Consider the following 21,995-nt stretch of genomic DNA (forward strand, 5'->3'; position numbering starts at 1 on the left):
ACTCGCCTTTGTATTTTGAGATGCCTTCTAAGGTAGGTACACCTGGCCCATACTGAAGCCTCACTATTGATTGATTCAGAGTCCATATCCAGTCTTCGTCCTTACATCCATCACAAGACGATATCTTCGACACAATCAGTCGCTAACAGCAAGGCTACTTTCCTTAATCATCATAAAGCACTCTTCAGAACATACAGAGTTTAAGCGCATTTTCTCAAGGCCACATCGCTAGGACTGTTTCAATCCAAGCACCACCGCAAAACCATGGCAAGTTCTTCTGACCCAAGCCGAACCTCCCCCAAGAGAAGCAGATTCTGTCCATGTCTTCCCCCGTTCTCGAAGAGCTCCCCCAAGAACATCCCTCCCCAAACGGCGGATATCGTGGGAGAGCCTAATCTAGCCAGGAGCCAAGGCATTGACCCAACTGTACGCCCAGAGCATTGAGCAATTACAATTCTGCTTCGCTGAGTACTGACGTATCTCTTAGCAGTCAGAAAACAGTTTAAAGGACATCAGAGGACCTGGCAGCCACGACAAATCATCGTCATTGCCTCGCGATAACACGGAAGAGGCACCCAACATGGCTTTGGAGAAAACAATCAACAAGGGCGATCCTGCGCCAGATAACGCCAATTCTTCACCCATAAACCCGCAAACTTCAGAAAGTAAACCTTCATTCAAGCTTGTCGTCACGGGTTACAATGTATCTTCAACGAGTGACCATGCCCAAAGTCAAGATCATCCTATCTCTTCTCCGGCGGAAGCTTCAAACAGTAATGCAAAACCACCAAAGATTCCCGGGCAATCCATATCGGCTTCTCAAGTTGGTCAGCCGCAGTCGAATAATCCTCCGATCACAGAGGATTTGGGAATTCAAGATAGCCAACCAGACGTGGGGGGAGGGCCTGATATACCTATACCAGAGTCCTTTCGAGATGAAGAACCATATTCTTCTTGCCTAAACGAAGAGGATTATGGCAGAGAAGAAGACTACGACCAAGAGCAAGATTACGGCTCAGAGCAAGACTACCACTCAGAGCAAGATTACGACCATGATCAAAAGAATGGCAAAGAAAAAAAGCCTGGTAAAGAACAAAAGCATGGCAAAAAACAAAAACCTAGCAATGATCCAACTGCCAGTGGCCGCTCATCCCCTGACTCTACTGCTTCAGACCTTGTATCTGACCGCCTGGTCGCTATCGACTTCACAGTCTACCGCACCGAATAGTACTCGAGGTATCAATGGTGTCCAGCACGAAGCTTCTTTAGCATGTCACTTGCAGAAATTATAGAAGAGGTGCATTTCGAAAAACATAGCGGCATAACTATCTCCCTCGAATGTACTGTTGGGGAAGAAGATCTGGTATATCGACGGAAAGCTCGTACTGAAGAGAGGTTTCGTGTGTTACAGCAGAGGTTAAAACGTCTTATTGACACTTTAAAAGACGAAACTCCACCAAACAAGAAGGGAGATCCAATTTTCGAGATAGTCATCGAAAGTCTTGGCTCAAGACGTTGGACCTCTTAAATTGATGTGTGATCTTCGGGCAATCCTGGACTCAGGAGAGCTTGAGTTCGGAGGCAGCTACCAGCATCTTAGTTGAATCGTGAGTATTGATTGTTGACATGAATGTATCAAGAAGCTTACATAGGTAGCGGATAATAAAGCGTTGTTTGTCACATGATAAATGCCTTATTATTCACCTCATATTGCGTACAGATTCAACTGAATGAATGACGAAAGATTTCACATAGATGTTTAATGTGCATGCAACCTGTTGTTCAGATTTATGATGTAGCTCCTTTAGGCACGAATCACCAAACAATACTCCATTCATCATGTAACGCCTGTCCATTTCATGCAATCATCCATATCATCAAACCGTTTAACCAGCAAACATACTAGTGAGCTCCCAGTCGCCACTAGCAAGTTGCCTCCAGGAGCTAGAACATGTAGCCTGAACGGTCTGCATGCCAAAGTTGCCATCTCCTTGGTCAAGTTGGCGGAAGAGGATGAGCTTGTAGCCAATGGCAGCCGCCATGAGACCAATCTCGACGGGCTGGGGGTCGTGCATCTTGTAGGCGAGCCACTCCTCACAGTGCTTGATCTCTTCCTCTAGAGAAGGATCAGAGTCAGCGGTCCGGGGGACAGGGTCGCCGAAGAGGAAGCGGTTCGACATGACGGCGTCCTTGGCGATGTATTTGAGGGCAGTCTTGGGCTTATCGCAGAGGGCACGCCAGAGAAGGGTCTCCATCTCCTTGACGGCGGAGAGGTTACGGCCCTTGATGGTTTTGAGGTTCTCCTCATCTGATTCCTCATCTGCGTCGTGTTCCTTTTGCTTGCCACCACCGTTGAAGAAGTCGGAGCCTTCGATGCCGGATACAATGCTACCATTTTGTTGGCGCGGGGTAAGTTCCATGCCTCTTTGGCTGGAGGGGCCACCAAATTTACTTTCTTCTGCGTTAAGCCCGTGAGGTGAGCGATCGTTGGTGAGACCAAGCATAGTCGGCATGATGGCGGTTGTCTGTGTTGATAGAAGAGATATGTACTAGTTTGAAGATCTGATCTGCTTTTAGATGCAAGAGTGACAATGCAAGGCAGAATGGGAATGGGGAATGCAAGACATAAAATACAGAAACACAGAAGCAGAAATACCAAGTTCCACGTATTTTCCATGCTTTCGAGTTCTAAATCCTGATTGCTGGCTATCCTGGCGGCCAAAGTGACGTCAACCTTGGGATACATTATGCTCATGCCCGCAGCAAAAAGTTGGATAAGATTATGACGGAGATCGACACTAATCGAACATGTCTTGCTGTATAGACCAAGAGTTTAATTGGATGAGATATCCCCCATAATGGATCACTCATGGAGCGTTCCTGATGCTCAAAAAGTATGCAGCTGCTAACAATTTCCCATCGATCTTGAGTCGGGGATTTACTGAACCACCCATAGCGCCCACTAACACTAACGAATGGTGCCTGTAACCTTAGTAGATCTCAACGGCTGTGGCGGTGCTCCAAGCGTGGCTCATTTCACGACAGCCACATACTGTTCACCCACCCCCACTATCCGCAATGATTTCCGTCAAGCCGACATGCATGGGCCCACCAAAATTTCTGAATGCAATTCTCAGTTGCTAGCACTTTTCTTCACATAGGATCTCCAGCTCAACCACGCGTTATAGCGCATACCCTTACTTTCATTCATAATGGATATTCTCAAAGTTCTATCCCGTGGAACCAAAAAGACACAAAAGAATAGCCAAAACTCTAGCAATTCTTTGCAGAAGCTGCCCTCGGCTGGTACATCCACAAACCCTCAGCTCTACCATGATCAGGTCCGCGGCCAGAAGCGAAAGCGAACAAAGAATGAGCCTGAACCCGAAGCTCACGATGAGCTCCCCGAAGTCGACTTCTTTGCCCCCAAGCCAGAGCCTGTAGCCAAGGCAGCTGTTGAGACGGCGGAGCCTGTTCAGGTACCGAAACCTACACGACCGTCTCGAATGTTGAGTGAGGACGAGTGTCGCCAGCTGCTACGATCGCATCGATTAAAGATTACTCTCCTGTCCAAGACGGAGGATCAGCCCAAGGTCAAGAAGAGCAAGAAAAAGAAGAAGTCTGCAGTTGAAGTGAAGAAAGATGGAAAGAAGCAGCTCTTCCCGCAACCTTTGGACTCTTTTGGCGAGCTGCGTAATGCCTACGGTCTCTCAAACAAGGTCGCCGATAACCTTGTTTTTCAGGGATACCGAGTTCCTACTGAAGTTCAAATGGGCAGTCTTCCTCTTCTCGTTAACCCCCAGGCTGCCCTAAAAGACGAAGATGGACTGGGAGCAGGAGTCGATTTCCTTGCAATCGCCCCCACGGGAAGCGGGAAGACTATTAGTTTCTTGGTTCCCGCTATAAATAACATCTTGTGCAGGCGGTCGCGGCAAAGTCTCGGCGATATCCACGAACTCGAGGCGATTATTGTTGCACCAACTCGCGAATTGGTGCATCAGATTGTTAGCGAAGGGCAGAAGCTTGCTCAAGGAACTCGACTGAAGGTCGTTTCAATGAAGAAGCATACGCAACTTTCAGCTGAGCAAGTGGATATGGCGGAAGACGGCTCTGAGGATGAGGAGGATAAGGAGTCAGATTCTGAGGATGAGGAGGATAAGGCAGACGACAAGCCCGAGCAAATCACGAAGGCTGATATTCTGGTCACCACGCCCTTCCTCCTACTAAAGTTTCTTACTTCGGGACCTCCAAGCACACAGAAGGTTCTGCCTACTGTGAGAGACTTGATATTGGATGAAGCGGATGTTCTGCTTGATCCTCTTTTCCGAGATGCCATGATGTCTGACTGGACGGCATGTACAAACCCCCACTTGAGGGTGTCATTTTGGTCCGCTACGATGGGCTCAAACATTGAGTCTATGGTTACAGAGAAGTTGACTTCAAGAGCACAGTCGCTGGGTATCACACCGAAGCCCTTTGTGAGGCTCGTCGTGGGTCTTAAGGATACTGCTGTTCCAAACATTGCACATAAACTTATATACACTGCAACCGAGCAAGGTAAACTACTGGCATTGCGCCAGCTGTTGCACCCTACGGCTGCTGATGATTCGGGCCCTCCTCTGCGACCCCCTTTCTTGGTCTTTACACAAACAATTGACCGAGCGACTGCTCTGCACGAGGAAATGCAATACGATATTCCCCTTGAGGCTGGTGGTGCGGCAAGAATTGCTGCCCTCCACAGTGGTCTCACAGACTCTGCTCGATCTTCCATCATGCGCAAGTTCCGTGCTGGAGACATCTGGGTTCTTATCACAACAGATGTGTTGGCACGAGGTGTAGACTTTGCCGGAGTCAACGGTGTTGTCAACTACGATGTCCCCGGCTCCAGCGCGGGCTACGTCCACCGCGCAGGACGAACAGGCCGAGCAGGTCGCGAAGGTGGCGTGGCGGTCACATTCTACACCAAGGAGGACATTCCCTTTGTCAAGATGGTCGCCAACGTTATTGCTGCAAGCGAGAAGCAGGCTGGCAAAACAGGAGATGAGGCTGGGGTACAAAAGTGGCTCCTAGATGCTCTCCCTAATGTTGGCAAGGCAGATCGCAAAAAGCTCAAGGAACGAGGTGTGGAAGCGCGCCGGAGTGGAAGCAAGGCCAAGATTACATCCAAGAGCGGGTATGAAAGACGAAAGGAGAACAACCGTCGTGGTGCTATTGAGGGTAGCAAGAAGAGGAAATTGCAGGCGAATGAGGACAGTGGTGATGATGGTGAATGGGGTGGTTTCGATGACTAAGGATATGTATTACCATAATCTGGAAACGTTCGCATGGAAAAGCATGAATATCTGGAGATAGAGGGTCATGTCATCTGGAGCTCTGAAGACCATAAAAGCAGAAAAGCTTGGACTTGCGAGTCGAGTTTGACGGTTAGTTTTACTTATAGCTAGTTCCGCTTCAGGCATAATATGTCTCAAAATAATGTGATATAGAGGAGACTTCTCATGGAACTCCCGCCTTTTTCATGAATGTGTTGACGGAAACGTGAAATCTCATGATTAAAAAAAGATCGAAATATTCAATATGGGACATTGACTTGCTGAGGCCTCCGTATTGATGAGTTGTTAACTATAGTCCTGGCTGAATTGAGGCCATGCAGACCCAGTAAGACACGATTGAACGGCGAATACTAAGAATCAGCCAGGGCTCAAACTAATGTCTTCTTGAGTTAACAGAGAACTGTATCTGAACGGTCGGTGACCATCTCAACAATTGTAACTAGATGGCTGACTGACGTCTTTCTGCATCGTTGAGGGTGAAATAGTGATATGCACATCTCCACTATCTAAACGTGACATTAATAATTGAGGGGGGTTGGAAATGTACTAATAGGTCAAAAAGAGCATCTCGAGTCAAGCAGCACGTGGACATTCCAGAGACCGACTTTTCTTCTTAACAAAGACATTCTCATCGTCTTCATTGTTCCGTAGGTACAGAGTACCTCGGGCAAAAAAAATAAATTAGGGGACACGCCAAGAAAAGCCAAGATTAGACAAGCGTTGGCCTTTCTTGGTGTTGTAGGGGAACTGGCCACACCCACTTTCTACTACCAACCTGTTTTGTTTCGACTAATGTTGATGATCATTTGTTAGTAGTAGTAGTTGATGCTGGCCACGTCGTTATAGTAGCTGTGACTTGGTTGTGTGATATTCGTTGATATTCATGAGGCCCATCACTTGTATCACACAGATCTGCCTGTTGTTACTCATCATGCGAGCGAGAGAATCACACAAAGTTAAGACAGCAGCTAAATGCAATCTTATATGTCGTCTCGGCGTCTAACCAAGCATCCTGGCCCCCAGCCTGCAAGAGACCGGCCCAGAGCCAAGACCGCTGCGCCATCATCCACGCGCCAAAGCGTGGCTCTTTGTGATGCCCTCAACTTCCCAAAGCAGCATGGCCAGGCCGTTCCCTTTATTAACCACTATCAATAAGTCATCTGACACCTGTAATTGGCTAAGGCTCTAGAGTCCCCTCGTAGCCTGAAACAAATACACCACCAACCTATCTTGGCCATCTTTTTTCCGTACACTATTAGCTACGCTTGCTAGCTAGGCTTGGTTGTACCAGGAACAGAATTGAGATCTGCTGCCCAGACTCGGAGGTGACGCTGGGCTCCTTTACCCCTTTGAGTCCTCAACAGTCGTAGTGTATGTGTGTGTGTGCATAGTAGTTGTGTTTTTTGGATCCTCTTTAATATCGCCCATCTCCCCACTGAAGGATGGAAATCCTCCCCATCCTTCGAGTTCCTCCTAGAGGTTGGCACTGAAACATATCAGTCGTGCATTTTGGGCATTTCTTGCTTTGTTAAACTATACACTCCTTTGTCTTTACTTCTAGTCACTCCTTAAAATCCGTTGGAATCTCTGTTGTCTTTTGAGTCCACTCTTTGAAGACATTCGCCGAAACCCTCCTTGCAATTGTCGATATCGACGACCTCAGCGACTCGAGAATAAGTCTCAAATATCTATAGTCGCTCAGACTGAAGGGGTAGAGATTTGAAACCATGAAGGTCACTAATCTTTCCATTCTGGCTTACGTGGGCTTCGCCACGGCCCTTACACAGCAATGCTCTGGCAGCGCCGTCAACGAAGGCGGAAACTGGTTCTGCGGTGTTATTGATCAGATTCTCTATGAGGGATTCTCCAGCAGTGGAAGTTTCAAGGCTGTTACAAAGATGGGAGATGATGGATCTTGTGATCAGGAGCCCTTCTCCTACGACGGTGCTCTTGGACCTCTGAGTGAGGATGTAAGTTCACCGTCACTCAGCTATTTAACAGTATAAACTGACAAAACATAGCTGTCTGTCCACATTCGTGGCCCATTTAACCTCAAGGAGTTTGCAGTCTACAATCTCGGATCCAGCGAGAAGAAGCGTGACTCTGCTCCCTCTCCTCACCTCCACGGCCATCGCCATTTCCACGAACAGCGTAAGAAGAAGCGTGGGGACTGGGTTACCGCCACCATCAACGGACAGGTCGTATCCTGGGAGAACACTTACAACGGAAGCCCGGCGACCCAGGCTGCTCCCGTTGGTATCCCTGCTGCCCCTACCGACGCTGTGAACGTCGTGGATGAGAAGAAGCCCTTGAAGCTAAAGGCTGACCCCTTGCCTGGACTGGACAAGATCAAGAGCAAGGTTGAAAATGTCAAGAGCAAGGTGGACCAGGTCAAGAGCAAGGCTACCTCAAAGGCAAAGGAGTACACTGCCACTCCTGGCGGACACTGGAAGCGTACTGCTTACTACAACGCTCAGCGACGTGTTGCTGATAATGTTATCTTCATGGGTAACTATGGCGGCGAGGGCTCTGGAGTCTTTGACAAGTGAGTTACTATGTATATCTCAACACACCTTGATACTTACTGAGTATAGCACCTGGGGCAACTCCCTCTCTTACCTTAACGCCAACGGAAACGGTGGCTCCTCTTCTCCCAAGATCCTGAAGGACGTCTTCATCCCTTCCAACAAAGAATTCTCCATCTTCAGCTCTGAGAAGTGTGACGAGAGCTGCGGTTACTCTCGTGTCCCTGATGTTGCCTACAGTATGCTACCTCCCCCTCAACCTAAACATAACACTCACTAACCCTTTACAGAGGGCTTCTCTGGCTCAAACAAGATCTTCCTCTTCAACTTCAAGATGCCCTTCGATGGCAACACCGGCTTCAACGGCGACATGCCCGCCCTCTGGGCTCTCAACGGCCGCATCCCCCGAACTGGCCAATATAGCGGATGCAGCTGCTGGAAGACAGGCTGTGGTGAGGTCGACATCTACGAGGTCCTCGCTACTGGCGATGATAAGTGCAAGAGCACATTCCATTTGACAAACGGCGCCGGAAGCTCTGATTACTTCAAGCGCCCTGCCGACAAATACATCAAGGTTGCTGTTGTGTTCTGTGAGCGTACGTCGAGCGTCGCCATCAAGCAGTTGGATGATAGCTTTGACTTTGGATCATCTTTGAGCGATGAGACAGTGAGGGACTGGATTAAGACCATGTCTACCCCTAAGAAGGGAAGCAGCCTGTTTCAGCTGTCCATTTCTGTGTAGGGGTGAGACCTGAGTTGAATCTGTTCGCTGTTGATTTGATTTGATTATTGGATATCTCTTCTTTTGTACATATATATTAAGATACCAGTTGAGAATTGCTCCATAACTGGTCCGCCAGAAACCCGCTTGTGTTGTTATCTTATCATTCTTTGCATAGTCTAGATACTGTTGGACCAAGCCAAAAGCTCGGGGAACCCCTTGATATAGCAAGGTCTTCCTATGGTATATGACTGACTAACAGATACTCGGCATGGACGCGATATATCTTCTATTGTTCTATGCAGCTTTCTAGGCCATAGCCATCGTTACAATATTATACAGTTCCATCATTCATACATCATCGCGATGAATTAAAGTCTACTGATAGTACAAACTCTCTGGCGCTGGTTTATGAGCTTTTGGAACCCGACTGCTTGTCTTGCTCGAGCCCCTTATCTTCCTCGGAACTTGTCTTGCTTTCCTCTGCTGATGAAAGCCCAACAACATTTCTTATGGTACCAAAGCTTAGACAGTCACTGATGCGGTTGGCACCAGAAAACAGCATAACCATACGCTCAACACCACATCCCCAGCCGCCAGTAGGAGGTAGGCCATAGTCGAGAGCCTTAATATAGCTTTGATCGAGGGGAGCAGCGTCGCCGTCCTCGTCCTCAAAAGGCTCATCCAGAGCTTCCTCGACAGCTGCTTCGCCTTCAGGCATCTCATTATGTTCAATGGCAATGCTACCGTCGTCCTTGTTGACGAGGTTTCGGTGGTCGAGTAGCTTACGCTTCTGCTCTTCGGGGTCGTTTTCCTCTTCGTACATGTTTGCCAACTCACGACCACCAATGAAGAGTTCTGCACGGGCGGATACTAACTGATAAGTCCGTGGGCAAAGGAAGCTCTTCGCAAGAGGTGACATGCAGGCGGGATGGTTCATGATTAGGATAGGCTCGATGAATGACATGGGTTCCAGGTAAACGGCAGCCAGACGATCCAGCAGCTTGGCCAGCGAGGTAGGCACATCACCTGGCACCTTGATACCAGCAATCTTTAGGATAGCCAAGAGTTCGGGTAGAGCATCTGGAGATGAGAGCTTGGGCAGACGAAGCCCAAGGGCTTCTTGAAGTGCGGGAACGAATTCGACCCTTTTGAAAGGTCGCACGAACTGTTTCATATCGATGGAAGGCAGAGATGTGAGTTGGGTAGAGATGAGGTCCTGGGAGTGTTGTGCAAGACTGCAGAGTATCTCTTCGGTCTGGTTGATCAAGTCCTCCAGGTTACTGTAGGCGCTGTAGAACTCGCACATAGTAAACTCAGGGTTGTGTGTCGCGTCAACACCCTCGTTACGGAACGAAGGTCCAATCTCAAAGACCTTGTCAACGCCTCCAATAACGAGGCGCTTGAGCCATAATTCTGGGGCGATGCGTAAGGCGAGATCTCTATCCTTGAACTCCGTGGCTCTCGTGACAAAGGGGCGGGCCACCGCACCGCCAGCGTTTTCAGCAAGAATCGGTGTCTGGAACTCGAGGAATTTTCTTGAGTGAAAGTAATCACGCATGTGCTTGGTGATCTCGGCGCGCAGTCGGAGGACATCAATTGCTTGTCGGTTCACCAACATATCAACATGACGTTCTTGCATTCTGGTCTTGGGATCGGTGAGTTTCTCTGGGATCTGCTCCATGGTAGGAGACAGAAGTTCAGGCAAAGTCTTGGCCTCCAAGGTGAGCTCGCCGGCTTTAGTACGAACCGGAACACCAACGACAGCTGCCAGGCTGTAAGCATCTAGGATATAACAGGATAAACATTAGGGATCCTACATATGTGGTCGCCCACTTCTATTAAATTTCTCAACATTGCGAACTTCAAACCCCTTGCCTCCTCTTCTACCATGCACTTTGACCGGTTGAGCATAACCTGTAGACGCTCAAATTCATTCACGATGTCGAGAAAGACAAGATTCTTTCCGACGACGCGCTTGGATCGAACTCGGCCACAAACGCTGACGTACTTGGAATCATCAAGGACATCTCGAAAAGCTTCATGAAAATCGGGTACCGTCTTGCGCTCTGCACGGTGGATGAGGCGAGGGTGTGTCTCTTGGAATAGAGGATCCTCGCTCTCTTTCTCCGCCCAGAGCTCAATTCGGCGCTGTTGCTTGAAAGACGAGTATCCGTCCAGGCCATCTTGGTTTCTAGCAGCCGAAGTAGCTAGGGACCTTCCAGATGCAACGCTTTGTGAGCCCCGTAATGTCCTTGAGTAATTGGCACAGCCGAGCGCATGTGAACAACGAGTACTTGTGGTTTGGGAGATCGACTGCATCAAAGGCCGACTGGCCCGTCGCAAGCATTGTACAGGCATCATGGCTTCTGTCACTGTGTTAGCAATGCTTCAATAACTCATTGGTGAGACATCAAAAGAAATGCGTTGCGCCAGAATCAGAAAATTGGCAGTTTAAATCAACCACAGCAAGCCGTGTCAATCGCAGCGGTTCTGAAGCGAGTATGCGAATTCATCATTTAGGCAAAGGAAAGAGAGATACTTGAGAGGAATTTCCGTACTTACAATCATGATGGTAACATGGAACTCTCGCTCCATGTATAAAGAAAAAAGAGAAGCGATTTGAAGCCGATCTGCGAAATTTTAAAGAGAGCCGGTTCGCCGAAAATAATCCGGCTACCTTTGGTGGAGTCATCCATGGCCGCCACATCGTAGCCTCGACAATGTGTGGCGTAGGTTTCCCTTACCAACCACTCAAGGCTGAAATTTGTTCCAACGCGAACATCAATCGCTCAGGCCGGCGCAACTCCACCAATTCCGCGATACTTTTGCGCCGGATCATTCAATCCACCTCACCATCTCTAAATAGCGAATACCATCCATAAGCCATCAATCATGGCCCAACAGCCCCTTCCCACGTCTATGCAACCCACTGACATCTATGGAGGAGGTACGCGCAGCTCTAGCTCCCCATGTCGCGTCAGCCCGCCAAAGATCTCCACTAACATATGTTTATATAGATGAGGTTTCTGCCCTCGTTCTTGATCCTGGATACTGCTATACTCGAGCTGGATTTGCCGGCGAAGATGTTCCTAAATCCATCCTCCCATCGTTTTACGGCCACACAACCGGCGACAGCCCTAAAGACATGTTTGGTGATGAATGCCTCATCCCTCGCCCCGACTTCGAAGTCCGCAACTACATGAATAAGGATAGTGTGGTGGAGGATTGGGATGTCGCTGCTCGAATTTGGGAAAACATGCTTGTTAAGCGCTTGCAACCCGAACGACAAACACCTCCCTCGAAGAACGGTCTAAACGACGACCCCAAGGCAGAAGGCCAGGATGGAGAGGGCGATGTGGCCATGGACGACGCCGATGCTGCCGAATCTGCCGAGAAGCCGTTGGGCGAAAATCCCCTCTTGATTACAGAGGCTCCCTGGAATACACCCAAGGCTCGTGAGAAGGCTATTGAGATCATCATGGAGAACTGGGGGTGCCCTGCCTTCTGGCTGAGTCGCACTCCCGTGTTGGCAGCATTCGCCGCTGGCAAAGCTACCTCACTAGTTATTGACGTGGGCGGTGCCAACACCTCGGTCACAGCTATTCACGACGGCATGGTGCTGAAGCGATCTATCCAGAAGTCTCCTGTTGGTGGCATCTGGCTCTCTTCGCAGATCCGAAATCTTTTTGAATCTTCAGAGCCCAAGGTCGAGCTGACACCCACCTTCATGATCGAGAACAAGACACCTGTCGACGCCCTGGCACCTCCTTCAGTCCGACTACGACACTTCCCCTTCCAGATTAACGATTCATTCCGCGCATATGAGGAAGAGCGTGTGTTGACGGAATTCAAGGAGTCAGTAGTAGAAATCTGGCGAGGCCCCGGTCGTTACAGTGTTTCCGGCAATGAGGATTATGTTAAGACGCAACCCGGCCGGGTGTTCGAGATGCCAGACGGTTATAACCAGATGTGGCGCGAGCAGCGGTTCAGAGTGACAGAGGGCATGTTTGACGAGACCGTCGGATACAATAGCTCCGACTCTGAGCAACTCACCAAAGCGCAAACCATCCCCGAGCTTATCCGCTCTGCTTTGAACGCGGTTGACGTCGATCTTCGAGGCAACCTCTTGGCTAACGTCGTCGTAACTGGCAGCACCAGTCTGATCAACGGATTCAACGACCGCCTGAACAACGAGTTGATGGCGATGTATCCTGGGCTCAAGATCAAGATTCATGCGGCAGGCCTCACGAGTGAGCGACGCTTCGGTGCCTGGATCGGCGGTAGCATTCTCGCTAGTTTGGGCACTTTCCACCAGATGTGGATTTCGCGAAAGGAGTACGAGGAGAATGGACCTAATGTTGTTGAGAAGCGATGCAAGTAAAAGGCCATGCTCTAGGTGCTTTGGCTTCTGGCGTAACGGAGTTGGGGGAAGATGTACTTACAATCTGAAATCAGAAGGGCCTGGTAAGGCAAAAGTTCATTCTAGATAGGACAAAGCCGTGCAATCAACTGCTGTAGTGAATTGTTTGTCGAAAAGAGTAAATGTCGATTTCTTATGTACTATACACTATATTTATTTGCTCTCTTCTTTTGCCTCAAGCTCCCTCTCGGCTCGCCGTTTCTGAGCCCATGTTCCAATTTCTGCCCATATACGTTCTTTTTCAGCTGGCGATAACGTAGCAGCAAGACCACTTGTGCTGCTCGACACAAACACTTTAGATCCGTCCCATTCGCCCTCGATCACACCCATGTTCTCAGATTCGTCCTGCCAGCCATACTTGAAGGCCTTTCCCACAGGTTTGCCATGTCTTACGCGCCAAATACTCTCCCAGATACTCTTACCCACTACACATACAGACTCGGGACGGTATTTGCGACACTTTTCGTGAAGAATTTCAACCCCCTCATCCATCTCCTGCCTGCTAAGCTCAGAACCATTGCGACTGGGTCGGGCGACAATGTTGGTAAATCCCATGGAGTACAGTTCAGGGAGTTGACGATCTTCGGTTGGAGTACAGAGACGCGGTGTGAGGCCACTTGAGTAGAGGAGTTTCCAAAACAGGTTTGAAGGATGAGCATATGCATGGCCTGTTCGTGCTGTCTGTATACCAGGGTTTAGACCGATGAAGAGAACTAGAAGATTCGAGCCGATGGCATCTGGCAGGCCATTGAGATGTGCGTATGTTGAGGGAGGCGCATATCCAGAGGCCTGACGTGCTCTCTTTTTCCTTGGTCTAATTTCTTTCTCTATATCTTCTGCATCTCGCTCTTTGGTCCGCTTCGTTTTGGCGGCTGAAGCGGATGAGGTCGAGGTCGAAGTGATGGAAGTTGTGGATCTCGGGGATCTTCGTATAGGGGAAGTTTGGCTACTTGAAGGTTCGTTTGATTTGAACATGAAGTCACTCATCTGAAGACGTCCCTTGAAGGTTGCTGGTTCAGGAGGCGAGCTTGCGTTTTCCTGCTCCTCTTTGTCATCATCGTCGCCTACAGGATCCTGAAAGGTGATCTCTTGAACAGCTTTGCTTCTCGTCATTGTGACTAGGTAGTCTCCAAGTTTAAGCGGGAAGATGGGACAATCTAGCGGTTTCGCCAGTCGGGGAATAGTGAGACGGTTCAAATAATTCTAATTAGATGACAGATATGTATTCAAATACTTCTTGGAGATCAATACATCATATTTGTGAATATGTTAACTTGATACCTTAACTTTAGGCAACGGTACTACAACACAATGTAGTAGAATGACGTGAAGACTGGTCTGGCTCATTCGCCACAGGCAGCCAGATCTGAAGGTCTCTGAGGTAGGTACCTTAGGCAGGGTACGGATTTTTATCGGTAGGTACCTCCTGGCCCAGAGTGCTATTCTCAGCACCTAAGCTGCAATGTCAGCCGCCACAGCCACATAAAACAGCCCTGTCAGTTCGTGCCTGAGCTCTAGGCGTCAATGTCAGGGTGGGTTTATGAAACATAGAAGACAGACAAGTTGACGATTACGAACACTGCAGGTCCCTGATGAGAATCTGGATCATTTTGCCTTTCCGTAAACATCGCGGATCCCGTCGTAGTTCCGACAAATACGACATCAGCCATTACAATCGTTGTCAGGCTGTTCTTTGAGTTTCCAGATCTTGAATGGTATAAATTCTGACTGTACAAATCGCTGAGCTTACGTACGCATCAATTATCATAGAATCCAATAGGGGGTCGCAGGGTAACAGCATGGGCGCTATAGCGCTCTCAGCAAATCCACTCGCCGCTGCATCAGCATCGGTGCCTCAGTCGCCGGTTCCCCCGCTCTAATTGGCGGACCAAGCTCAATTGGACCTTGCGGCTTGCGTACCAACGGAGTAGGTGGGGCAGCTGAGGGGCATCAGCGTTGCTCGACGTTAGGTGGTTGGCGTTGGCGGCGTGGGAGGAGCTTCAAGCATCCATGGATTGTACCTTACCTCACTTACGGTGAGGTAAACGGTGTTAAAAGTACCTAAGGTAAGAAGCGTCTTCTTTGCTAGGGAAGTTAAGGTAAGACCAAAGACGTCAGGGACAACGGGAGAAGTAAAGGAAAGCTGCGGGCTGCTGCGTAAGGGTCTTTCCGAGATCAACATCCTCCAATTCGTATTTAGATCTCAACTCTTCCCACCCCATAGTTCCTAGCTCATTCTTCCTTTCTTTTCTCTCTTCTTCAATTCCAGCCTCTAAATATTCCGTCTTTGTGAAGTTTCTAGACATTCGGCTTCAAACTTCTGATCGCTCTCACCGCAACTCTCCCAGACCTCACATACACTTCCATCACAATGGAGGCCATCAAGCAAGCTCTTCACCTTGGCAAGGCCAATGATGCCCCTGCTGAGCCTAGCCCCGAGGCTCTCAACGAGCTCAAGGAGAAGTACACAAAAGCCGGCCAAGAGCAAGTCTTCACCTTCTACGACTCCCTCTCATCGGCCGAGCGAGGAACTCTGTACCAGCAGCTTTCTGGCTTCGACCCCACCCATATCAACGAGATCACACACCGCGCCCTGAACCCTCCCAAGACCAGCGATGAGCCCGATCGCCTCGAGCCTCTCCCCGAATCTGCTACCGCTAGCATTCTCGACTCCAGTGCCGATGATATCTCCAAGTGGTACGACTCTGGTCTTGACCTCATCTCCAAGGGTCAGGTCGCCGTCGTCCTCATGGCTGGCGGTCAGGGCACTCGCCTTGGTAGCTCTGCCCCCAAGGGCTGCTACGACATTGGCCTTCCCTCCCACAAATCTCTCTTCCAACTTCAGGGTGAGAGAATTGTCAAGATCCAGGAGCTCGCCGCCAAGAAATCTGCTGGCTCCAACGCCGTGGTTCCCTGGTATGTCATGACCAGTGGTCCTACCCGTGGCCCTACCGAAAAGTTCTTCCAGGAAAACAACTACTTTGGCCTGAGCCAGGACAACGTCAAGATCTTCGAGCAGGGTGTTCTGCCCTGCATCTCCAACGATGGCAAGATCCTTCTCGAGACCAAGGGCAAGGTTGCTGTTGCTCCTGATGGAAACGGTGGCCTCTACAACGCTCTTGTCGTCTCCGGTGTTGTTGATGATATGCGAAAGCGCGGTATTCAGCACATCCACGCCTACTGCGTAGACAACTGCCTTGTGAGGGTCGCTGACCCCATCTTCATTGGTTTCTCTGCCGCCCTTAACGTCGACATTGCCACCAAGGTTGTCCGTAAGCGTAACGCTACTGAGTCCGTCGGTCTGATTCTCTCCAAGAACGGCAAGCCAGATGTTGTCGAGTACTCCGAGATCGACAAGGCCACTGCCGAGGAGCTTGACCCTAAGCAGTCTGATCTCCTTCGATTCCGTGCTGCCAACATTGTCAACCACTACTACTCTTTCAGCTTCCTCGATTCCATTCCTCAGTGGGCTCACAAGCTCCCCCACCACATCGCCCGCAAGAAGATCCCCTCTGCTGATCTTGAGAGTGGCGAGACCGTCAAGCCCGAAAAGCCCAATGGCATCAAGCTGGAGCAGTTCGTCTTCGATGTCTTCCCCTTCCTGACCCTGGACAAGTTTGCCTCACTCGAGGTCAAGCGTGAGGATGAGTTCTCTCCCCTCAAGAACGCTCCCGGCACTGGCGAGGATGACCCCGATACCAGCAAGGCTGATATCATGACCCAGGGCAAGCGCTGGGTCGAGGCTGCTGGTGCCATTGTCGTTGGTGACAAAGCCGAGATTGGTGTTGAGGTGTCCCCCCTCATCAGCTACGTAAGTAAATCTCATGATATTCATGAAGCAAATGATGCTAACGTTTCTCAGGGGGGTGAGGGTCTGGAGAAACTCAAGGGTACGGAGATTACGCCCCCTACTCTCCTGTGGCGAGAGTAAGAAGAAAGTAAATGATACCATTACCAGCCAGGACGACATAACGATGCTGTGGTCTTAGGTTTGGCAACTAAAAGTTGTTTGAAAGATCTTGTGTAGTTTATGAAATACATTGACCACAAGTAGTAATAAAGATTAAAGAGACCTCGGCTTGGAACTTTCTGTATATCATGCAAACGTGAAGTGGATTAAATTGAAAGTCTTGACTGCTCCTTCTCTTTATGTAGATATCTATATCCCGTCTAAAATGGCGCAGGTCTATATGTTTTATGATTTTTAGGTGTCTATGTCTATTTCTTTTTTTAGTTGGGGTTGGGTCGGTCGTCTGCTCGCTGGTCATCCTCATGGTCGGCGAGGAACTTTTCGGCCTCGAGAGCAGCCATGCATCCAGTACCGGCACTGGTAATGGCCTGTCGGTATCGCTTGTCCTGGACGTCACCAGCGGCAAAGACACCCTCGACGTTGGTGTGCGTAGTGCCAGGGACAGTCTTGATGTAGCCATCCTCGTCCATGTCAACCTGGCCCTTGACAAGGGTAGTGGCGGGGTCGTGACCGATGGCGTAGAAGAGACCATTGGCCTCGTGGACCTCCTCCTCTCCGGTTTTGTTGTTCTTGACAACGAGATGGCTCATGAGACCATCCTCACCACCTCGGATTTCGGTCGCGCCGCTGTTGAACTTGACTGTGACCTTGGGGTGGTTGAGGAGACGGTTGGCCATGGTTCGGCTGGCACGGAGGACATCGCGGCGGACGAGGACAGTAACGTGGCTTGCATACTTGGTGAGGAAAGTAGCCTCCTCGGCGGCAGAATCACCACCGCCGATAACGAAGAGGGGCTTGTTGCGGAAGATGGGGACGGCTCCGTCACAGACAGCGCAGGCGGAGACACCATTCTGCCAGTACTTGTCCTCACCAGGGAGGTTGAGACGGCGAGCCGAGGCGCCGGTGGCGATGATAACGGAGTCGGCGGTGTGTGTCTCCTCGGGGGAGAACTCGGTGCTGTACTTGAAGGGTCGAGAGGAGAGATCGAGGGTGGTGACGGTGTCGGTGACAATTTCTGTGCCGAAGCGCTCGGACTGGGCTCTCATGTTGTCCTAGATGTTGTGTTAGTTACTCAGAGTTACCGAGGAAGAAGCAAAAGATTACCATCAACTCTCCGCCCATGATACCCTTGGGGAAACCGGGGAAGTTCTCAACCTCGGTGGTAGTGGTCAATTGGCCACCAGCAGCAATACCATTGGCCATGAAGCCCTCATAGAGAACGGCTACGCGATGTCAGTTCATCTTCGAGAATATCCACGAGAAGAAAGTAAATCTCACGCTTCAATTCAGCTCGTGCCAAGTAGACAGCAGCTGTGTGGGCAGCAGGCCCTGAACCGATAACTAATTGATTCTCGTCAGACTTGTAGGTTTTGGAGGAGGGGTTCCATGATGGAGGGGCAATAAGCACGAGGGCATAGATACGGACGTGGACAAGCACATACTGACAACCTTGCTATGCATCTTTCTAACACCAAAATCTACAGCCGGTTTTCTCGTAGTTTTATGAAAAGTAGTCGCCGCTGCCGCAATCGAAAGGCCAGCGCTGGAACGGAGAGTAGCGCGTTTAAACGTGGAGGAGAACAGTTTGGCGGTGTTGGAGGGGGGGGATTGTAGGTGAGATAAGAAAAGGTGGGCTGTCGCGATTCTTTTAAATACGGTAGGATCAAAGGCGAAAAACGCCACTAGCAGAGTATACCTATGGACTGAGTCGCTACAGAGGTACGGTTGAGGGGCGGTTGAAAAAAGTAGAGCGGTTTCGGCGGATGAACCCTGAGAGAATAGCTTGGAAGGCGTAGAGAAACGTGGTGAATGTGGGGATTGATGCAATGCAAATGCAGACAGGAGATGGAATCAATTTTGACAATGGAGATGCAGAGGGAGGATATGATTGGACAAAATGATTTATAAGCCGGCTAGTGGAGATGCCATTCAGTGAGGCGCTCAGGACGGGGGGCTTAGAAGGCAGAGAAGGGGATGGATGAATGACATAATTTAACTTTTCCAGTGGTTAGCCGTCTGTTTTGCCTTTATCAATCTTGAGGTCTAACGGGCCATGACTAATCCATCTATTACCGAATGTGGCAAGGATTTCGGATGTTTGCGAGATGAGGTGCCGACGGAGCTTTAATTGATTCCTCATGATAACCGGGGATAAGGCTCCAAACAATCAACACTAGTAGACCGTTCATAGCTCGTAACTCGGTATCCGGCTCATCATATGGCACAATTAGTTGATTTAACTTAGATATCATCTGTAATCTACGCTCTATCGTCCCTCCTCAGCACCAACGCTGCCGTCTCGCTTTCCAAACCTCGCTCCTAACGATCCAATATCTCTCTTGAAGAACTTGCCAAAGTTTCGCAAGTTCTCATTTATTGTGGCCTTCTCGAGTCCTGTCTGTGCTGCAGTGCTCGTGCTACTCTGGCTGATATCTCTCGCCGCACTTAGAAGCTTCTCACCTAGTGATCCTGCTTCAAACCGCGGGCTAACAGCCGCTGCAACGGATGGGTTCATCACTCCAAGCGGGACTGTGTTACCCAGGCTTGGGGCTGTCATGAGAGGTGTGAGCAAGGGCGAGCTGGCTACCAATTTATCGTTGGGAGTGCTGTCGCGGTGAATGCCAAAGAGCTCTATCAGATGAGCATGGTCCGCTTTCCGAACACCCTTGAGATCGAGGATCTTCTTGAAGTTTGTATCTGACCGATCCGCAATATGAATCAAATACGCTTGTACCAACCCTTCCGGCGGTGACGGCCGAACTTGAAGTGTCTTAAGCAATGGATCAAGTCTGTTCATGCAATGCTGAACTCTGCGCACAAAACTGGAAGGGGGTGTCTCATGCCCAGAGAACGATGCATGATGCATAGGCAACTTCTCAAGGGCTTTGGTCAGGACATATTTGTCAAGTAGCATCTACAAATCCACTTGTTAGCATACAGCATGACTCGAACTGCTCAGATAACACACCTGCTCGGCCCCAACTTCGGATATCGGTCGGCATTGAATAATGCTCGTAATGTACCCTGTGGCCAAATGCTCCACCAAGTTATCACAGAAGGCTCTGGCGTACTGTTGCTTCGAGATAAGAGCCAATATCTCCGCGGCTTTTCCATCAGCATGTCTTACCAGCTCCCCCACATATGAACTCTGGTCGCCAACGCTCTCCATTGTGCTCCAATTGGTATTCTTCATCTCCCGCCAGACGCCTTCGCAGTCAAGCTCGACCGCGCGAACGAGTGCCAGAACAGAAGCACTCGCTACACCAAGAAAGGCATCCGATTGTGAGGACAAGTCGACTTTAGAAACGAACTCACTGTCAATGCGTTTCTTAATGCTTTCCTCCAGCTGATTAGTGTTGATGTGCCAGAAGTCTGCTGTATTCAATACAAGCACAACGTCCTGTAATGGAGGCCCTTGAGGTCCACCAGACTGTAATATGTGCAGCAAGACCTGCTGAGCATATTCATCGAGATACTTGGCCAATATCTTTGCCAAATCAAGAAGGCGCTCACTCGTAGAAAGCTTCGCGCATTGTGACAGCGTGAGTTTGTAAAAGTGAAATAACTCAATGGCCGAGGCAATAACGGCTTGTGGTGAGAACTCGTCATCAGGCGGTATGAGCGGTTGGCTGCGGTACTTGGGTATCATGACTGCCAATTGCTTATCTTGCGACTCAACCCACAAACTCAAGTATGGTTCGAATGCTACTGAGATCAATCCGTGGAAACTATGCGCCTTTTCCTCAACAGAGCTGAGCGTATCAATGCTGGCTCTTGATGAAGTGGCGAACCGCTTCTCAAGGCTCTGCTCAAAGTCGAGTGTCTCTTGAAGGCAACTCAACAATAGATTGACATCGATCTTGTTGCCGTCTGTCCGTCGCATGCTTCGCTCCAGAATGCCCTTGAAATCGTCTCGAGTGCCATCGCAGAAAGCTGCTGCCAATGTCTCATTAGCTCTCCAGTGTGGAGGAAAGATCATAGCATGTTCGTCATCGTGAGTCTTCATCATTCGTTTGAACCAGGCATATCGCCGCCCAATGTTGTCCAGACTTCCAGCTTCGTCGTTGCCGCGAAACACTTGTCTGTATTCTCGAAGCTCTGTATTGACGTACCAATTCATGAGCCGAGCCTTAGCAGATTCTCCGAGGGCATCCATGACTAGGCATGCTTCAACGAGTGTGCCCCTTCGCGCGCCGACCTCTCCTTTAGCAAATGCCATCTCAAAGTCTTCACAGACCTGTTCAAGGAGTTCTCTTTGCAGCTCGGCCACACCTCTGCTCAGCGTCGCGATCTGTTCGATACTGCGATAACTGTTGAAGTGTTTCATGAGCTGCAGAACAGCCTGTAAGAGCCCTGCGCACTCCTTATACTGGCGCGTCTTGGCCAAGCCCCTGAGCTGCTCATAAGCCGTTGTCAGCATCTGCAGCCTCTTGAGGGCCGTCATGCTCAGCGTGAGGTTCTTCTTCGTTCCATCAAGTCTCTTTATGTCGGCCGTCATCGAGGTGATGTTCTGTTCGGTCTCGATCGCTCTCGAGCGCACTGTCTCGATCTTTCGAAATAGCTGTGCTAGCTCAGCTTGCGCCGACTGCATGCGCTCGAGGCTCGAGTCGGATCCATAAGCCTGGTTCGTCTCGAGGGTGGCTATTTCGTTCGAAAGCGCATTTTGGTGGCTCTGTAATGATTTGGATACTTCGCTTATAGACGATATGGTGGATGGGTGCGAGAAGAGAAGATTGAGGTGGTCTATAGCATCGTAGTCGGCTGTCCAGAAACGTTGGGATTAGTCGCAAAGGGATAGTGGCCTTCAGGTTCAACATCTACTTACCAGCATCAAGAGCTGAAGCCTCTGGGTAAGACCCATTCATTATGGAGGAGGTTCGGTCGTTCAGAATCTATGATATTCCAACATCAAACAGAATCCGCTGTTCGACGTGAGCATGAGGAAGCTCCTTGCACGTGTTGAGAGCCATGATGGCTAAAAGCGGGCCACCCCTGGATAGGTACCTAGGTAAGCTGCCACGAT

General features: G+C 49.7%; 10 protein-coding genes across 11 annotated transcripts; 5 read left to right on the top strand and 5 right to left on the bottom strand.

Moving 5' to 3' along the window:
• Positions 1 to 264: 264 nt before the first annotated feature.
• FVEG_00635 (hypothetical protein) lies at positions 265 to 1,745 on the top strand (the record flags this gene model as incomplete). Its single annotated transcript, XM_018887207.1, has 3 exons — positions 265 to 426; positions 491 to 1,607; positions 1,657 to 1,745. The coding sequence occupies 2 exons, from the start codon at positions 265 to 267 to the stop codon at positions 1,226 to 1,228; spliced, it is 900 nt and encodes a 299-aa protein (XP_018742931.1). The 3' UTR covers positions 1,229 to 1,607; positions 1,657 to 1,745.
• A 23-nt stretch (positions 1,746 to 1,768) lies between these two features.
• On the bottom strand, positions 1,769 to 2,625 carry FVEG_00634 (hypothetical protein). Its single transcript, XM_018887206.1, has one exon. The coding sequence runs from the start codon at positions 2,511 to 2,513 to the stop codon at positions 1,887 to 1,889; it is 627 nt and encodes a 208-aa protein (XP_018742930.1). The 5' UTR covers positions 2,514 to 2,625; the 3' UTR covers positions 1,769 to 1,886.
• A 226-nt stretch (positions 2,626 to 2,851) lies between these two features.
• FVEG_00633 (ATP-dependent RNA helicase ROK1) lies at positions 2,852 to 5,520 on the top strand. Its single transcript, XM_018887205.1, has 2 exons — positions 2,852 to 2,894; positions 2,957 to 5,520. The coding sequence occupies exon 2, from the start codon at positions 3,213 to 3,215 to the stop codon at positions 5,289 to 5,291; it is 2,079 nt and encodes a 692-aa protein (XP_018742929.1). The 5' UTR covers positions 2,852 to 2,894; positions 2,957 to 3,212; the 3' UTR covers positions 5,292 to 5,520.
• A 1,186-nt stretch (positions 5,521 to 6,706) lies between these two features.
• Positions 6,707 to 8,926, top strand: FVEG_00632 (hypothetical protein). The gene is made up of 4 exons (XM_018887204.1): positions 6,707 to 7,303; positions 7,355 to 7,878; positions 7,928 to 8,097; positions 8,149 to 8,926. The coding sequence occupies exons 1-4, from the start codon at positions 7,061 to 7,063 to the stop codon at positions 8,598 to 8,600; spliced, it is 1,389 nt and encodes a 462-aa protein (XP_018742928.1). The 5' UTR covers positions 6,707 to 7,060; the 3' UTR covers positions 8,601 to 8,926.
• Positions 8,793 to 11,225, bottom strand: FVEG_00631 (lysyl-tRNA synthetase, class II). 2 transcript variants are annotated; one of them, XM_018887202.1, is made up of 3 exons: positions 11,145 to 11,225; positions 10,400 to 10,948; positions 8,793 to 10,346 (listed from the first exon to the last, which is right to left on the bottom strand). In XM_018887202.1, exons 2-3 carry the CDS (start codon positions 10,941 to 10,943, stop codon positions 8,989 to 8,991), a joined length of 1,902 nt encoding a protein of 633 aa, XP_018742926.1. In that variant the 5' UTR covers positions 10,944 to 10,948; positions 11,145 to 11,225; the 3' UTR covers positions 8,793 to 8,988. The 2 variants fall into 2 exon arrangements, with proteins under 2 accessions (XP_018742926.1, XP_018742927.1); XM_018887203.1 differs by having other exon boundaries at positions 8,843 to 10,346; positions 10,400 to 10,945; positions 11,145 to 11,202.
• An 85-nt stretch (positions 11,226 to 11,310) lies between these two features.
• On the top strand, positions 11,311 to 13,167 carry FVEG_00630 (actin-like protein 4). Its single transcript, XM_018887201.1, has 2 exons — positions 11,311 to 11,529; positions 11,600 to 13,167. The coding sequence occupies exons 1-2, from the start codon at positions 11,475 to 11,477 to the stop codon at positions 12,961 to 12,963; spliced, it is 1,419 nt and encodes a 472-aa protein (XP_018742925.1). The 5' UTR covers positions 11,311 to 11,474; the 3' UTR covers positions 12,964 to 13,167.
• Positions 13,156 to 14,115, bottom strand: FVEG_00629 (TDG/mug DNA glycosylase; the record flags this gene model as incomplete). The annotated part of the gene is made up of 1 exon (XM_018887200.1): positions 13,156 to 14,115. The coding sequence occupies one exon, from the start codon at positions 14,113 to 14,115 to the stop codon at positions 13,156 to 13,158; it is 960 nt and encodes a 319-aa protein (XP_018742924.1).
• Positions 14,116 to 15,013: 898 nt separating this feature from the next.
• FVEG_00628 (UDP-N-acetylglucosamine pyrophosphorylase) lies at positions 15,014 to 17,184 on the top strand. Its single transcript, XM_018887199.1, has 2 exons — positions 15,014 to 16,813; positions 16,865 to 17,184. The coding sequence occupies exons 1-2, from the start codon at positions 15,374 to 15,376 to the stop codon at positions 16,931 to 16,933; spliced, it is 1,509 nt and encodes a 502-aa protein (XP_018742923.1). The 5' UTR covers positions 15,014 to 15,373; the 3' UTR covers positions 16,934 to 17,184.
• FVEG_00627 (thioredoxin reductase) lies at positions 17,118 to 18,478 on the bottom strand. The gene is made up of 4 exons (XM_018887198.1): positions 18,415 to 18,478; positions 18,251 to 18,313; positions 18,077 to 18,195; positions 17,118 to 18,024 (listed from the first exon to the last, which is right to left on the bottom strand). The coding sequence occupies exons 1-4, from the start codon at positions 18,431 to 18,433 to the stop codon at positions 17,233 to 17,235; spliced, it is 993 nt and encodes a 330-aa protein (XP_018742922.1). The 5' UTR covers positions 18,434 to 18,478; the 3' UTR covers positions 17,118 to 17,232.
• Positions 18,479 to 19,019: 541 nt separating this feature from the next.
• Positions 19,020 to 21,956, bottom strand: FVEG_00626 (hypothetical protein). Its single transcript, XM_018887197.1, has 3 exons — positions 21,798 to 21,956; positions 19,941 to 21,733; positions 19,020 to 19,886 (listed from the first exon to the last, which is right to left on the bottom strand). Exons 1-3 carry the CDS (start codon positions 21,835 to 21,837, stop codon positions 19,239 to 19,241), a joined length of 2,481 nt encoding a protein of 826 aa, XP_018742921.1. The 5' UTR covers positions 21,838 to 21,956; the 3' UTR covers positions 19,020 to 19,238.
• Positions 21,957 to 21,995: the final 39 nt, after the last annotated feature.

The sequence above is a fragment of the Fusarium verticillioides genome, chromosome 1, assembly GCF_000149555.1.
Source record: "Fusarium verticillioides 7600 chromosome 1, whole genome shotgun sequence".
NCBI lineage: Eukaryota > Fungi > Ascomycota > Sordariomycetes > Hypocreales > Nectriaceae > Fusarium > Fusarium verticillioides.